Genomic DNA, 14,375 nt, shown 5'->3' on the forward strand with positions numbered 1-14,375 from the left:
CGGACATCCACGTCAAAAAATAGACAGACTATCGTCCCGTCGGCATCGACCATGTTGACTGTGTCTGTCCACAGTCCACCCACCCAATGGGAATACAGATACAAATCACGTACCCGGGATTAAGCTTCACGCCAAGAAAAACTTCCGACAAGAAAACAAAGAGGACAAAAAAAAATCTCCATCGGCCCGTCTGGATCGCATCGCATCGCATCGGGTACAGTGAACCGAGGACGGGAAGTAAGTTATTGTCTGTTTCACCCGTTTTTGGTTGCTGGTCCGGACGGGAGCGGGACAGGGTTGTGGACACGGCCTGCCGAGATGCGTGTGCCGTGTATCTCTGCTAGCCAGTTTACCTTATCCTCCACATCCCGGTTCGACTTCTGGCCAGTGACTTCTCTCGGAGCACTTTCTGGATTCTGGATCGATTTTCGTGGCTCCCGCGGCAGGTCCAGCGCTCCACTGCGGGCCGGATTGGATCGATAAGAGTACGACTGTACGAGGGGTAAGAAGTCGAGACTCCATTTTTCTCAGACAGATGGTTGCCATCCCAGAACCAGCGTGCTTTGACCTCTTGAGACGGCTGGGTGGCGGCAAGCATGACAACAGCTATGGCCAGGATCTGGTCTGGAATTATGATCAGCAGGAAGAACAAGTTCTGTCGTCTCAGTAAGCGAACTTACCGAGACAAAAAGGAATTTGTCTCGCAAAGCCCGAGTTGGGGCAGGAACTCGAGTACTTCGTTTTATGTTGGATTTCCGCCTCTTGGCCCAAGCCACTGTTTCTCGGCGACCTTGGCCATGGCCTTATCTTTCCACCCCGTAGGGTGCCAGGCAAACTCAATGTAACCTCAATAATGATAATGCATCTTCATAATTAACAATGGGTATACTTCACAAGCTAATGCAATGTCATATGAAGGCTGAAGCCCAACTCGACTGGTTGGTTGCCCAACGAGAGTGGATACAGACAGCGGTGTGTCTAGGGTATACGGAAGGACCAGGCAAGATCCACCATTCCGATACACGGTTGCAACCAGATGATGACAAGAAATCGCAAATTTCGATTAACTATTGCCAAGAAGAGATACTGACAATTGTGGAAAGTCGTCTTGGCCGTCGCCGGGACGAGACGGAACACGCTGCAAGTTCACAACTTTAGCCCTGCACGACGTCTCTCCCGATGAGTCGAAGAGAAAATATCGACGGAATTGATGAAAGAAAGAGGCTGGGTCGACGTGTGAATTCAATCAGTCGTCGTCATCGGCATGATGGCCAGGCAAGGAGGGAGCCTCAGTCACGCAATATATGGCGATCCACCGGTGATCTTGTGTCTTGTGTCTTGTGTAATTTGTGTGGTGTGCTCCTGAAGCGAGGTCCCAGGTAAACAGTAGTAGTGCTCCGTACCTTGGGGACAAACTCATCCTGCGCGTCCCTTGGCAACTTGGCATTCTTGGCGTCTTAGCGCCCAATAGTTTCGCGACTCGGATTGCAATTTGTCAGAAAAGGGTGCTGGCTTATCAGAAGGAATTTTCAAGTGCACATTCTTGGCAAGTCAACAAAAGTCAACAAAGAGAGGGGGTGTCGCAGCTGAATAATGGACGTCACGCATGGCGGAATGGTGCAGACTGGCAACAGGCTTAGCACGCCATGGCGGAAACAATAGGACGACGATCGATCAAGGGGAGGACCCAACACGTGGATGTTGGTGAAGTCTTGTCAGAAATTCCATGACATATCGAAATTAATTCCGCCGTTCTCGCTGCAACTCCCACCTTCCACATTTGCAACAGCAGATGTAGATGTAGATGGTAGGCAGACGGAGTGCTGTTTGAGCAGACTCAGCAGAGTCTGACGGCGTTTAGGCCACGGCCAGGGGAAGCGTAACCCTGGCACTGGGACTGCCGGTGCAGATCACCCGCTTCGAGAACCCGAACGGAAGACACGCTACTTGTAGATCATCGGCCACGACAAATAATCACCCAGAGATCAGCCACGGACTGACGACGCCGGATCCACCTCTTATGATCCCCTGTTCGGAGTCCATGCCATGCCTTGGCAACAACTTTAGGCTCAAGCCACCGTTATAGGTGTAACTATTCTAATAGTCAACAGCGGTAATGGGGGTCAGGCCCGAGCGCGGTCTATAGTGCTCCAATATGGGAAAGTTGCCAATGAACCTAGCCAATCTAGGCAGCCATACTCCTTATAGAGTTCCAAGGTCGAGCAACTTGCGTTTCAGGGTTGTGAGATTTCATCCGCATAAAAATAGAAAAGTAAAAGGAATAAGGGGAAAAGAAAAGCACAAAAACACTACGGTATCCGCAGATCTATCTCATGTGATAGAATAATAATATTATAGCATCGAATGAAAAAAAAATCGTAGCCAAGATGGACGACCTACCTGTTGAATTCTCGGCGAGGAAGTTAGCACCGTACAATGTCCACTTGCAGCGAATCACGAAACAGGTTGTTCATAATTCAGATCGAAAGAATGGGGCCCGTTTCACGTTGGTCTGCTAACTCGAGGGTCAAATGTCAATCAGTCTCGTCGTTGTGTACTCCGTACCCCGTATAGTGAATTTGTAAACCTCCCTCATGCAGCCGAAACCCACAGTGGAGACAGGTTGTCCCTTTTGACTTTTGTTCCTTTTCCTCCTATAAGGAATGATAGACATGGCACCGTGGAACACTGATGCCCGATCGATCTACACCCACCGTTAGCGAGGGTAGCCTAATTGCTTGTGACTCCTTTGTCCCCTCCGAGAATATATACGGAGTACAAACCCCTATCCATGCATGCATACAGAACATCCATTCTTCTTTCGATTCGTTTTCTTCCTCCAAGCGAGTCCGAATCCATCTGGATATCAAAGACTGACGAGTGAACTGCAGTCATGGCTCGGGCGGATTTGGACATTGACCCTGCCGAGAGGCCTGATACGGCCACAGCAGAGATGGATCGAGGTGTTCGGACTCCGACTCCAACAACTCCAAATGAAAGCCACACACCAGGCCGGTTGTCCTCCAGGTCCTCGGCAAGCACGCTCGTCAACTTGTCCCCAAGTCAGATCAACATCGACCAAGACAAGGACAGGAAGGAACCAGAGGTTCATGAAGAACCATGCCCTCCTGGCTCTTCCGACTCCCCCGACTCCCCCGGCAAAGACCTCGAAAAGGGCTCGACTCCTCCTGACCAGTCACCACCGTATCATGTGTTCAGCCGATCTCGTAAGAAACAGATGGTCTACATCGTCTCTCTGGCCGCATTGTTCTCGCCATTGTCATCCAACATCTACTTTCCCGCTCTTGGCGACGTTTCCAGGGTGAGTGACACATATACCATTTGCCAAGCCAGTCGAAGAGACTCCCTGACTAACATAGCCATAGGAGCTCCACGTTTCCATGGCCCTTGCCAGTTTGACCATTACCGTGTACATGATTGTCCAAGGCATTGCTCCATCATTCTGGGGCTCCTTGGCGGATGCCATTGGCAGAAGACCTATCTTTATCGGAACGTTTATCGTATACCTTATCGCCAATATCGCCCTCGGTGTGTCGGACAAATATGTTGAAGTGATGGTCTTTCGAGCGCTCCAGGCAGGTGGTAGTGCCGCCACCATATCCATTGGTGAGCATCCTGATGCAACTGTTATAAGACTGTCATGAAAAACAAACTAACAGTTCTCCAGGCGCGGGAGTGATTGGAGATATCACAACATCAGCCGAAAGAGGAGGACTGGTCGGTGCCTTTGGCGGAAGTATGACTCATACCCTCCTATTCCTGCAAACGCTTTCTTCAGAGTTAGGATGGCTGACACAAGGCAGTTCGCATGCTGGGCCAGGCCATCGGCCCCGTGTTTGGCGGTCTCCTGACGCAATTCTGCGGCTACAGCTCGATCTTCTGGTTCTTGACCGCGTTTGGAGGCTTCAGTCTCCTGACCATCATCTTATTCCTGCCGGAAACCCTGCGATCGATCGCTGGCAATGGCAGTGTCCGCCTCACCAGCTGGCTTCACAAACCGGTGATCTATATGATCAGAGAGCAGCCGGGTGTGGACGACGCCGCCGAACCTGATGGCAAACGGTCCGGAGTGAAACTCTCCACCATCTTTGCGCCACTGATCTTCCTGACTGAGAAGGACGTCTTTATCACGCTCTTCTTCGGGAGCATCGTATACACAGTCTGGAGTATGGTGACGTCGACTACGACGGCTCTTTTCCAGGATGTGTACCACCTCGACTCGCTCGAAATCGGACTCACGTTTCTAGCCAATGGTAAGTGTCCAGCAAGTAAATTGACAGCAAAAGAAAAGGAAAATCAGTCTGACATGTTTTTGATTTGTCTAGGTGCCGGATGCATGTCTGGCTCATTTGTGACTGGATGGATCATGGACCGCGACCATCGCCGGACAGAGGTGGAATACTGCAAGAAGCACGGCTATCCGACGTCGACGCGCATCAACTCCAAATCCCACGAGGACTTCCCCATCGAATACGCACGGCTGCGCAACAACTGGTGGATCATCCTGATCTTCCTGGCCGCCACGGCGGGCTACGGCTTCTCGCTCGAGACGCATCTTGCCGTCCCCATCATCCTCCAGTACCTGATCGCGTTTGCCGCGACCTCCGTCTTCAGCGTCAACAGCGCCCTGGTCATCGATCTGTATCCGGGCAAGAGCGCCAGCGCCACGGCCGTTAACAACCTGATACGGTGCTCCGTCGGGGCTGCTGGTGTGGCTGTCGCGCAGCCCATGATCGACTCCCTGACGGCGAAATACACCTTCCTCCTGCTGGCCGGCATCACCGCCATCTCCTCGCCGCTGCTGCTCATTGAGCTGAAGTATGGTGCTTCATGGCGGCTGGCGAGGGCAGAAAGGTGCAAAAAGAAGGCGCAGAGCGCGTAACTGAGACAGACTCTAGACAGAAGCATCCATCGATCGATGCATCCACCTCTGTGACGGAGTTGGAAAAAAAAAGAAAAAAGAAAAAGAAAAAGAAAACATCATTGCTTGATGTATGACGCGCAGACGCTGGGATCAAATCCGGAAGCGACAACCCAGAAAGCGAGTTCTTAGTCACCCGTGGTCACGGGGTTACGACCACACCAGATACCCTTTGAAAACCCCATCTTCTTTACTTGCTTCTATTTTGGTTCTGTTTCCCAATGTGAATAGAAGGTTGGTTACAAGGCACTCTTATTCAGTTATGACCAAGTTTTGTGGATATATCGGGTCGGGACATCGGTTGCATGGGATCCTCAGGTGTTTTGGTTTTTTTTTTTCATATTTTTACGAAGTCTTCAAGAACAGTTGCTCAGATTCATTTTACATAGAATTGCATCATTATATATAATTGCATGAATGGGATATATTGATTTTCACAATAGCCGCCCCTGTGGATAGATATAAAGCTAGAAGGGAATATGAAATCCGTTGCTTGGACAAAAGACAAAAAGGAAACGGGAGTAACAAAACGGATATCAACAAATCCAGACGCCGACCACAGAAACACAAACATGCCGCCGGTGTATTGAATTATCGGGTAAAGCAAGAACCCACCAGAGCCAAGAAGGCGTTCAGACGCGGAACGAAAAGGAAAAGACGAGAAGAACCTGGTAGAGTAGGAACCCACGAGGACAAGATTAGTCTCCGTAATAAAGATTTGGAGAACAAGAAAACAGATTTGCTCGGAAGCTCGGTAAAAAAGAACATGATCTCCTTCCCAGTCCCAGGACCAACCGCTCCCATTTTGATGTCACATCCTTTATCCGTGGACCCCAGCCTCATTCATCGTCAAACGTCGTCTCATCAAATCGGACACTGCCAAAGCAAGTCAAGTCACGCAGTCGTCGTCTCTGCAGTCGTCTCCGCAGTCGTCGGTGTGGCGCTGGGCTCTTTTGTCTCTGCCTCGCTTTCTGTTCCAGATCCCGTCTTGGACTCCGTTTCCGAAGAGTCCGCGGGTTTACCGGCCAGCTTCGATTCTGCGGCCTTGAGCTGGGCTTTCGTCTCCTCCAGCTCCTTCTTCAACAGTTTGATGTAGTCGATAGCCATCTCCACTGTACTGGCCTTGCTGATCGTCTGGTGGGTATTCTTTTCTTTCTGGTTGTCCCCATTTTTGTTGTTTGGGTTTCCCTGGCCATCGCCTTTGGCTTCGTTCCGCTCCCTGAGCCTTTCCTGCGCAAATCCGGGCGGCAGAAGCGATTCGATCTCCTTGAGGGCGGTGTTGATACGATTTCTCCGGCCCTGTTCAGCCAGCTTGTGATTGGTGCGCTTGGAGCTCAGATTCTCTGCCAACGTCTCGGGATATGAGACACCAGGCAAAACGGTGCCGTCCAAGATATGCTGATAGTTCGATTTGGAAGCGAGATATAACGCAGAAGTCTCGCTCGACATACCAGCTGCAAAGACATTGTGTTAGCATCTGAGGGGGGAGGAGGAAATAAGACGAGGAATGGGGTTGACTGACTGTCACCGCGCACCAAAGGCTGAATGCTGGGGCTTATTCTGGGCCGTAGAGCTGGACTGATGTGAGAGGAACCAATGCTCTGTCGCTTTCGACTCATCGGGGGCTTCGTCTCCGATTTCTTGGGAACAGGCCCACTAGGAGAGGCCATAGCACCTGGATGAGGACTCGGCGTAACGGATCCAGATGGCGGTTTTTCCGAAGCAGACCTGGGCTCAACAGAAGGAGTGGACTTCGAAGAAGACCCTGGAGGCAACTGCGCTTGGGTATTGACCGAGGTGTCGATGCGTGTCACTTGGGGTCTAGTATTCGTTACCGCTTCCGGGAGCACGACGTCCTCCATAGGCTCATCCTGGGATTCGTTGGTAACCAAGCGGGCGTATCCTGAGAACTGACCGGACGGATCCTGCATATGCTGTCGGTTCTGGATCCTCATCAACGTCGCCGGCGTCGCCGGTTCGCCCATCTTGGGTTGCTCGGTGATCTGCGGTCCCATGGCCGGTGACTTGCGCGTCTGCGGCAGCGCGGGCGGGGGCATCAAGGGCTCCGAGATGGGCTCTGGGGATACAGAATCCTGACCAGAACTCTCATGACTGCCGTAATGTAGCGAACTTCCTCCACTTGTGGCTGGGCGAGCGCCGGTCTGATCCTGACCGAGGGCTTGGGCGACATCATCTGCGAGCTGTGCGCTCACACCCTTCCGTCGGTTCTTGGGCTGGATCGAGGGAGACGCCTTGGCGGCCCGTCCACCTGCCCTGGTGGCGAGCGACGGACGACGCCGCTGCTTTCTGAGAACACCTGGGGAGGACGGTGCGGATGCGGCATTCACTCCGTTCGGGTCGACGGGCGACTGCACATATCCAGCACTGGAGGGCTGCGTCGTCTGAAAGGGGTAGCCATTGGGGTTGGAACCCTGAGCTTCCAAAGCGGGAGACGTCAAAGGGGTGAAGTATTCTCCAGGAATTGTATACTCGGGCATACGGAATTGAGTCTCTAACGGGGTCATAGCGGGGGAGACGAGCGGAGTGTAGAAAGCCGTCTGTGGAGGTCCTCGATTAGCCGCGAGCGTTCTCAATGAAGCCGGTACGATCAGCCTTACCTGGTCCTCATTCATCTGCCCGTAGCGATCGTACATGTCATGGCCCGGTTCGATGCGCTGGGGATACCGGGCTGCTCCACCATGGAGTTCGATGCTATTCGGGGTCGGGGGAATTACGTGCTGGCCGTGGGAGTAGTTGTGGGTTGCACCATGCTGTGGCGGGGTTTGCTTCTGTGGGTGATGAGGATGTTGTGGATGCTGTGGAGGTTGCTGGTGATGCTGCTGCTGCTGCTGTTCGTGGGGGTAGTGGAATGCTTGGCTTTGGGCCTGACCGTTGTCGTGAAGGTCCATGGCCAGATGATCGCCGACGATGGAGGCATACTGCGGCGGCTGCGTCGTAGGGTCCGTATCCATGCGATTCACGGTATCGTCGGCCATGGAGGTAGGGATGTGGTTATCGGCATTCTGCAGCGGCCGCTGATGTTGATTCGCGGAGCCATGTCCCTCCAGATCGGCGAAATTAATGCCGAATTCGAGGAAGTTGGAGAACTCATCTTCGTTGGCGGTGGACATGAGAGACTCCTCCGGAAGATGCTCCGACCACGAGATGGACGCGTCGTGGTCCATTGCCATGGTGGACGCGATGGGGAGGAGCGCAATGGGCGGGATGAGTGCTGCAGCCGGGAGAGAGCTAAGGCCGGATCGGTCGTGACAGGCGTCGGTAGAGAGGTGGAAGTTGGTGCCGCAGGTGGCACTGCGGCGTCAGCGATGGGCGGTTCAATGTCAAGGTCGACTGCGCATTGTTCTGGATAATTGTTTGCAGCGCAAAAAAGATGCTATCGACGGCGGTGATGAGATATAATGAAGACGAGAGGAGAGAGCGGTCAACTTTTTCTCTTCTCTGGCCGAGTCTCTCGGTCGTCCGCTAATTGTGGGTAGGAGCTAGGGAATTATTACCTCCAGTTAGTTAAGATGGCTTGAACGCCGTCAGTTGCCGTCCGATTTGCTCGGCACAGGATCTGAGTACTTGCAAACCTTGGGACCCAAAGCAGCAGCAAATCAGCAGACGTCGCTGAGCTCTGTCCAGACGGTGCCGCAGCTGGAGATTGGTAGAACCAGAGCTCTCTCTGCTGCTACTGCTGCTTAGAGCGGCCCTGGCGTCTTTTTTACCACGCTCAGTTCAGGGGGTTCCTGCAACTCGGAACGCGGCCTGCAGAATCATAGACTGAGAGGGCAACTCAGTTGCCTACCTTAGCTACCGTACCCACGCCACCAAGTGACCTCTTCCTGCCAGGCTTCTCCTCTAGGCTCCTCCTCTAGGATGTTGTGGGCTAGTCCTCCGTCATATTAAGAGACTAACTAGTACGAGTATCCTCAGACTTGCCTACAGAGAGTAAATTATGGCACTCTACTCCATAGAATTATAGCCATCTTTTTTTGCTGCGAACCAGTAGGAGTGTCGCTTGTGGCGGCTCGTCTGTTATTGCACTGCGGGGAACGTAGTCCGTACTCGGTAACATTCTTCCCGCAAAAAGCAGGAGAAAAAAAATCCATCCCGGGTACTCCAACAAATGTGCCTACTGTACTCCGTACTCCATGCAGGAAGCCAGAAAATAACAAGGAAGGGGAGGGTGGGGAAATCCTGGAGGTGGTGCCATGGTTCCAGAAGCAACAAAATTTTCTGAGAGTGCAAGACTGCCTTCACAGTTATTTTCGGGAGAATCCGCGGACTGAGGGACATGCTGGGCGAGAAAACCTGGCGACGGGCGACTTCTCGGCGCCAGTAGCGGCTAAGGCGGTCCATCCACAAAGGCCCAGCGGCTCGATAAAGCCGTGCGATAAGCATGGGTCCTGGTGGGGAGGGTCAGGCCCAACGCCACACCTACATGGCATGGATGTGCTTCTGCAGCCGAGTCACCTTGGACGATGCTATATATCATGACCAGAGAGTACAGCAATTATTGCCCGTCATCTGAGACGCTTCAAGGCTGCCTCTCTGGAGGTGGGAGAAGGAGGGTAGTGTGATGAGGGCGGGCTGCCTGGGGGGCTGTTATGGTGGTCCACGGGTGTGGATTGGGGCAGCTGGACTCCGCCTGGACCAGCTTCTGCCTCGTGCAACTTTGACCACGAGGGTACGGAGTACAGAGTAAAAATGCTAACTAGAAATATGCCAGGGATGCGACGAAGTCAACCAGCGTAGAACGGCGACAGACCTGATTTAATTTGGCAGGATGCTTGGAGGTAGGGTGTTCGAGACCAAGGCTCTGTTACTACTATTAGTCGTTCCCAGGCATCCGGTCTCTTCCCGTTATGGATTGGGATGAATAATAATAATTCGCAGAGAGCGGGACCGGAGATCTGGGATGGTGATCGTGCACGTGATTTTGTGCCTTGCTTCTGCCTGAAAGTCACGGCAGAAATACCGACAAATGCTCCGATGCAAACCTGCCAAAAATGGATGCCTTATTCTGCCTCAGGCTCCGCGGCGGACGAAGGTCCGAGCCAAACGCGGGGTCAGGCGAAGTAAGCAGCAGCTAATCGAGCAATGACGCCCGATAGGCATGGATTGATAGCGTGACAGCCAGCGACTGCTGATAACCATAACTGTCTCTGGACTGCATCCTGCATCACCCCTCGTCAGCCCGCTCGATCATCTTCTTCTTAGCATCTGTCTCAGGCTCAAGCTGCATCTGATCTCGGATGACCCTCCTAGAATAGACCTCTCCCTCCTGCAGCCATGCGTCCGGCCGTTCCTGACGTACTCCCGTCCCCTCCTCGCAAGTCTTCTTTCGCAGAGCAGCCTGTTCCGCCCTGGTCCGATAATCAGGCTGTTCCCACGACCTTCTTCCTCGCCCGCGAGCATGACGAAAATGACGAGCATGACGGAAATGACGAGCATGACGGAGATGATTCGCCTGCCACGGAACACATATCTCCGCGGGACAGCATGTACGGTGTCGAAAGTCTGGAAGAAACGATCAGTCGTGTCGACAGTCCCGGATCAATCACGGATGCACCCAGAGCAACGAGCGATGATAACGACTCAGCGTCCCCCTCTCAGCGGAGATCCATTCTCAAGCCATCCGATCTTCTCCAACCTGACGAGAAAATAGAAACCTTTTTGTCTAGTGCACAAGTTCGAATCTCCCCCAACGTCGGTTCCTCGCGTCCGCTCACCCCCGGTGCGGCTTCGTCAGAGGAGCCCTTATCCCTGCCCAGCAGCCCCAAGTCGACCTCCACACGATCGCTCAAGCCTCTGGACGATATCTCCATCACGGATGAGATCAGCAGCCAGGCAATTGCGTCAGGAGGAGAGGAAGAGGAACCCGTCGAGCCTCCAGAAGGAGTCCACGATAGCTCGTCCCAATTGATCATGCCTAGTCTTCGCATGCCTAGCCGGCGACCTTTCACAGATCGGGGTAAGGGTTTTGGACGGTTCAAGATCCTGGTGGCTGGTGCGACGGGTAAGTGTCTCCGCCTCGAATACGGGGACGCATGAGGGTCAGGGGAGAACGCATTGACTAATGAGGAGGCCAGGTTCCGGGAAATCGTCATTGATCAAGTCTATCGTCCAAGCATGTGAAGACATCGTTCACGTTGACCCGGTGGAGAAACCTTATTCTTCTGATGCCTCACGATCGCGGTCCCGGTCCGGACTAAAGCGCGCCCCCAGCGCGGTAACCCTGTCCGAAATCTACGCCAGCACGAAGCCCTACCCGTCATGGTGGTCCGACCTCGAAGATTCCCGCGTCCTTCGACGGCGGAAAAGCACGGGTGAGGTTGTGCTGGAGAGGAACCTTTGCTTCGTCGACACCCTTGGATCCTCGACGAGTCAAACTGCCCAGACTCATGCGATTGCGCAGTACATGAAGCAGCAGCTAGCCCGTGCAGTGACGGCTGTCAGTACGACCAATGCCGATCTGCAGAACATGCTGGGTGGGCATGGCGGCTCCCAAGTGGACGCAGTTCTCTACCTCATTTCTGAAGGTAGGGTGCCTCCCGTCTTCTACTCGTTACTCTCTTTGTTCTAATCGGCTTCGACGCTGTACAGACACTCTTGCTACCGATATCGATTGCATTCGCCAGCTCTGCGAGCTGAGCAACGTTATTCCTTTGATCTCGAAGGCAGATTTGTTGTCTCCTTCTCAGATCGATTCGCTAAAGAGGGCGTTCCACGTACACATCCAGAAAGCCGGTGTTCGACCTTTTCTGTTCGGAGAGACGCCATTGCAAGAACAGGAGGGCGTGATTTCCCAGCCACCGTTTGCGGTCTCTTCAGCCAAGTCAAGCGATGATGAAAATATGGATGCTAGCCTTCTGATGAGCCCGGACTACATACAGCCATTGGTCCCCTCTGAGCTCCCTATCCTGATCGAGAAAATGTTTGATAGTGATAACATGGCCTGGCTGCGACATTCCGCGGCCAGGAAGTTGACGCAGAATCGGGATCTCCTTTCTACGCAACAGCCTCGCCCGGTTGGGCCGAGTTCGTTACTCCGTCGCTCCACCAGCCCTGGTGGCTCGATCTTCTCTCCGGGCTCCGTCCCTCATGTTGTGACCTCGTACCCAGTGGATGGCTCCTCCAGCTACACTATGGCACGCGTAGCGGACTACACCCAGCGTGAAGAGAAGCTGGCTCAAGTCCGGCTGGCCAAATGGGCGGCTGACCTCCAGCAGAGTCTCCAGAACGAGCGCAAGAGATACGCGGCTCTGGCACGAGGAGAGCGAGCGGTGTGGTTGACGGAACGACTGAGCGAATGTGTTGTCGACGGCACCCTCGTTCCAATCACGCAAACTCCGGGCTTCTCTGGGTGGTCTCTCGAATCGGACAAGAAGACTGGAAGCGTCGTGGTGCGGACCTCCGGTGGACAGAGCGGGCAGTACCGTCTTCTCTGCCTGAGCCCACAAGATCCGCTCGGTCTGGTGCAGTGGAATGACGATCTCTGGCGACGGGGGTGGATTATTATCCAGGTCGTGGGCAGCTTCGGAGTCGTTGGAGGGCTGGCCCTCTGGCTCGCGAAATTCTGGGGTCTACCATCGCAGAACCTGTCCGAATGGCGGTTTAACTGGTTCAGCTCTGGAAACTAAGCCCTGGCAGAATACCAGACTGGGATCTCCTTGTACTGTACCACTACTTCGTTGAGTGAGAACCTACAAAAGTGACCAGGATCCATCTGCCGCATCTCCAGTTGATTTAATAAATAATCATCCGTATTGGTTTCGTCCGCGAGGCAGCATTCCATGGCGTTGCGAAGTTTGTCTTTCGTTTTTCCCAAATCCCCGTTTCCTTCCTTCTCCCGGACCATGTGGTCAAAGAACCGGCACGATATCGTTTCACCTCTTACTATCTCCCTTGACGATCTTTTTCTTATGACCTCCCTAATACTTCTGACGATCATGGATGCGGCGTATGACAGGCAATATCTGGTTATTAACTTTTTTTTTCTTTTGTTCAATTTCTCCATCTCCCCCTTCCACGTGCGCTCCCTCCCATTTTTCACTACATCCTGGCTTTTTTTGCTGGTGTATCACCTTCGTCATGTTCTACATTGTCAGACAGCGGAATCAAAAGAGAGAGAGAGAGAGAGGGGAAAAAAATAAGGAGAAGTTACTGGTATATATCTTGCTCTGCCAAGCCCAGGTAGAATAGAGACCTACTATCGTAGCTCTGCATGCCACTAGAAATACTCGACAGGCAGATAAAACGTAGCCAGAGACGGAACTTTACGAGCTACTTGCTACGCTTGTAAATCATCTCATCATTTGCCCTGAAAGGGAGAGCGTATATAATCCCTTTTTATCTCCAACAAGAGAAGCGCGAGATGAAGCAGGAAATCAAAATATTCCTCCCTTCAATCAACCCCTATCTAACAGGTCTTGCTTGGCAAGCATAAAATTAGATCGATCTCTGAGTGTTGCGGAGAGGTGGCGGCAAACAAGTTGGTATGCAACAGCCAATTAGACTGCACTAACAACCACCACTTTTCCAATTCCAGCTACCACAATAAAGAACCTTGGAAGCAAGCTGTTACTCAGCTCCTTTGTCCTACCTTAAGAGAGACAACGGTTTCTCCTAGGAGAAGGGATAGCTAGAAAATTCTGTCGACAGAAGGGAGCTGTTGGGCTCGGTTTCCCGGGCGCCGGCCACTGGTTCCGTCGGTGGCAGGTGGAGCGGAACGTTCTAGATGGGAGGAAGCATGGAGGGGAGGAACTGCCAGCAGAGGGGCCAATGGAGCGTGGCCAGTGCTCTGCCAGACCATGTGAGCACCCGGAGCGAATCGGGCGTCGCAAATCGCCTGCTGACAAGTAATCACTCCAGGGGAGAAAAATGGCAGAACCAGGAGATGAACAACAGCAGAGGGAACATGGTTGGAGGAGGAGGAAATGGAGGTGGTGGTGGCACATCAGCAACCCGCGGCGGAGAGTGAGAAAAGTTGCAAGGTGCATCGATGCCCCTCTGGTTGCTGGCCCGATCGGGCTTAGTGGATGGCGGAGAGCGTGGAAGTTGCTGGATTTCTGTAGAAACGCCTAGCGCCCGTCGCTGTGTGCCGCTGCGGCTGCTCTCTTAGCTTGCGACCGCCGCATTCAAGAACAAGAGGGACCTCCTCGCTTCTTCTCTCACTTTTTTTTTCTTCTCAGTCTCCATCCATCCTCCCTCTCTGCTCTGCTGTTTCTTGCAGCCTCTTCCCAAGACTTTTCTTCTGGTTCATCCGTGATTCTTCCTTTTATTCTCCCGAATTACCTCGACCTTTCTTCCTGTAAGTGCCACTTCCTTGGCGAACCAGATCTCGGTGGTGACTGTTCTTCGCCGCCGAGAGTACATAAGGACTCTGCAGTTCTTTGCTCTCTTCCTTGCGACCTCTGTTTCTAACACT

The 14,375-nt window shown here is 53.0% G+C and overlaps 4 protein-coding genes across 4 annotated transcripts; 3 read left to right on the forward strand and 1 right to left on the reverse strand.

The window, feature by feature from the left end:
• Positions 1–535: 535 nt before the first annotated feature.
• VTN77DRAFT_9033 (uncharacterized protein) lies at positions 536–1,183 on the forward strand (the record flags this gene model as incomplete). The annotated part of the gene is made up of 4 exons (XM_069425597.1): positions 536–666; positions 725–841; positions 919–938; positions 1,104–1,183. The coding sequence occupies 4 exons, from the start codon at positions 536–538 to the stop codon at positions 1,181–1,183; spliced, it is 348 nt and encodes a 115-aa protein (XP_069274252.1).
• Positions 1,184–2,893: 1,710 nt separating this feature from the next.
• Positions 2,894–4,903, forward strand: VTN77DRAFT_9034 (uncharacterized protein; the record flags this gene model as incomplete). Its single annotated transcript, XM_069425598.1, has 5 exons — positions 2,894–3,322; positions 3,387–3,627; positions 3,689–3,757; positions 3,825–4,274; positions 4,347–4,903. 5 exons carry the CDS (start codon positions 2,894–2,896, stop codon positions 4,901–4,903), a joined length of 1,746 nt encoding a protein of 581 aa, XP_069274253.1.
• Positions 4,904–5,836: 933 nt separating this feature from the next.
• VTN77DRAFT_9035 (uncharacterized protein) lies at positions 5,837–8,133 on the reverse strand (the record flags this gene model as incomplete). Its single annotated transcript, XM_069425599.1, has 3 exons — positions 5,837–6,396; positions 6,465–7,500; positions 7,561–8,133. 3 exons carry the CDS (start codon positions 8,131–8,133, stop codon positions 5,837–5,839), a joined length of 2,169 nt encoding a protein of 722 aa, XP_069274254.1.
• A 2,104-nt stretch (positions 8,134–10,237) lies between these two features.
• On the forward strand, positions 10,238–12,588 carry VTN77DRAFT_9036 (uncharacterized protein; the record flags this gene model as incomplete). Its single annotated transcript, XM_069425600.1, has 3 exons — positions 10,238–10,964; positions 11,038–11,487; positions 11,552–12,588. 3 exons carry the CDS (start codon positions 10,238–10,240, stop codon positions 12,586–12,588), a joined length of 2,214 nt encoding a protein of 737 aa, XP_069274255.1.
• Positions 12,589–14,375: the final 1,787 nt, after the last annotated feature.

Source organism: Rasamsonia byssochlamydoides (assembly GCF_041956645.1).
Source record: "Rasamsonia byssochlamydoides strain NRRL 3658 unplaced genomic scaffold VTN77scaffold_80, whole genome shotgun sequence".
Taxonomy (NCBI): Eukaryota; Fungi; Ascomycota; class Eurotiomycetes; order Eurotiales; family Trichocomaceae; genus Rasamsonia; species Rasamsonia byssochlamydoides.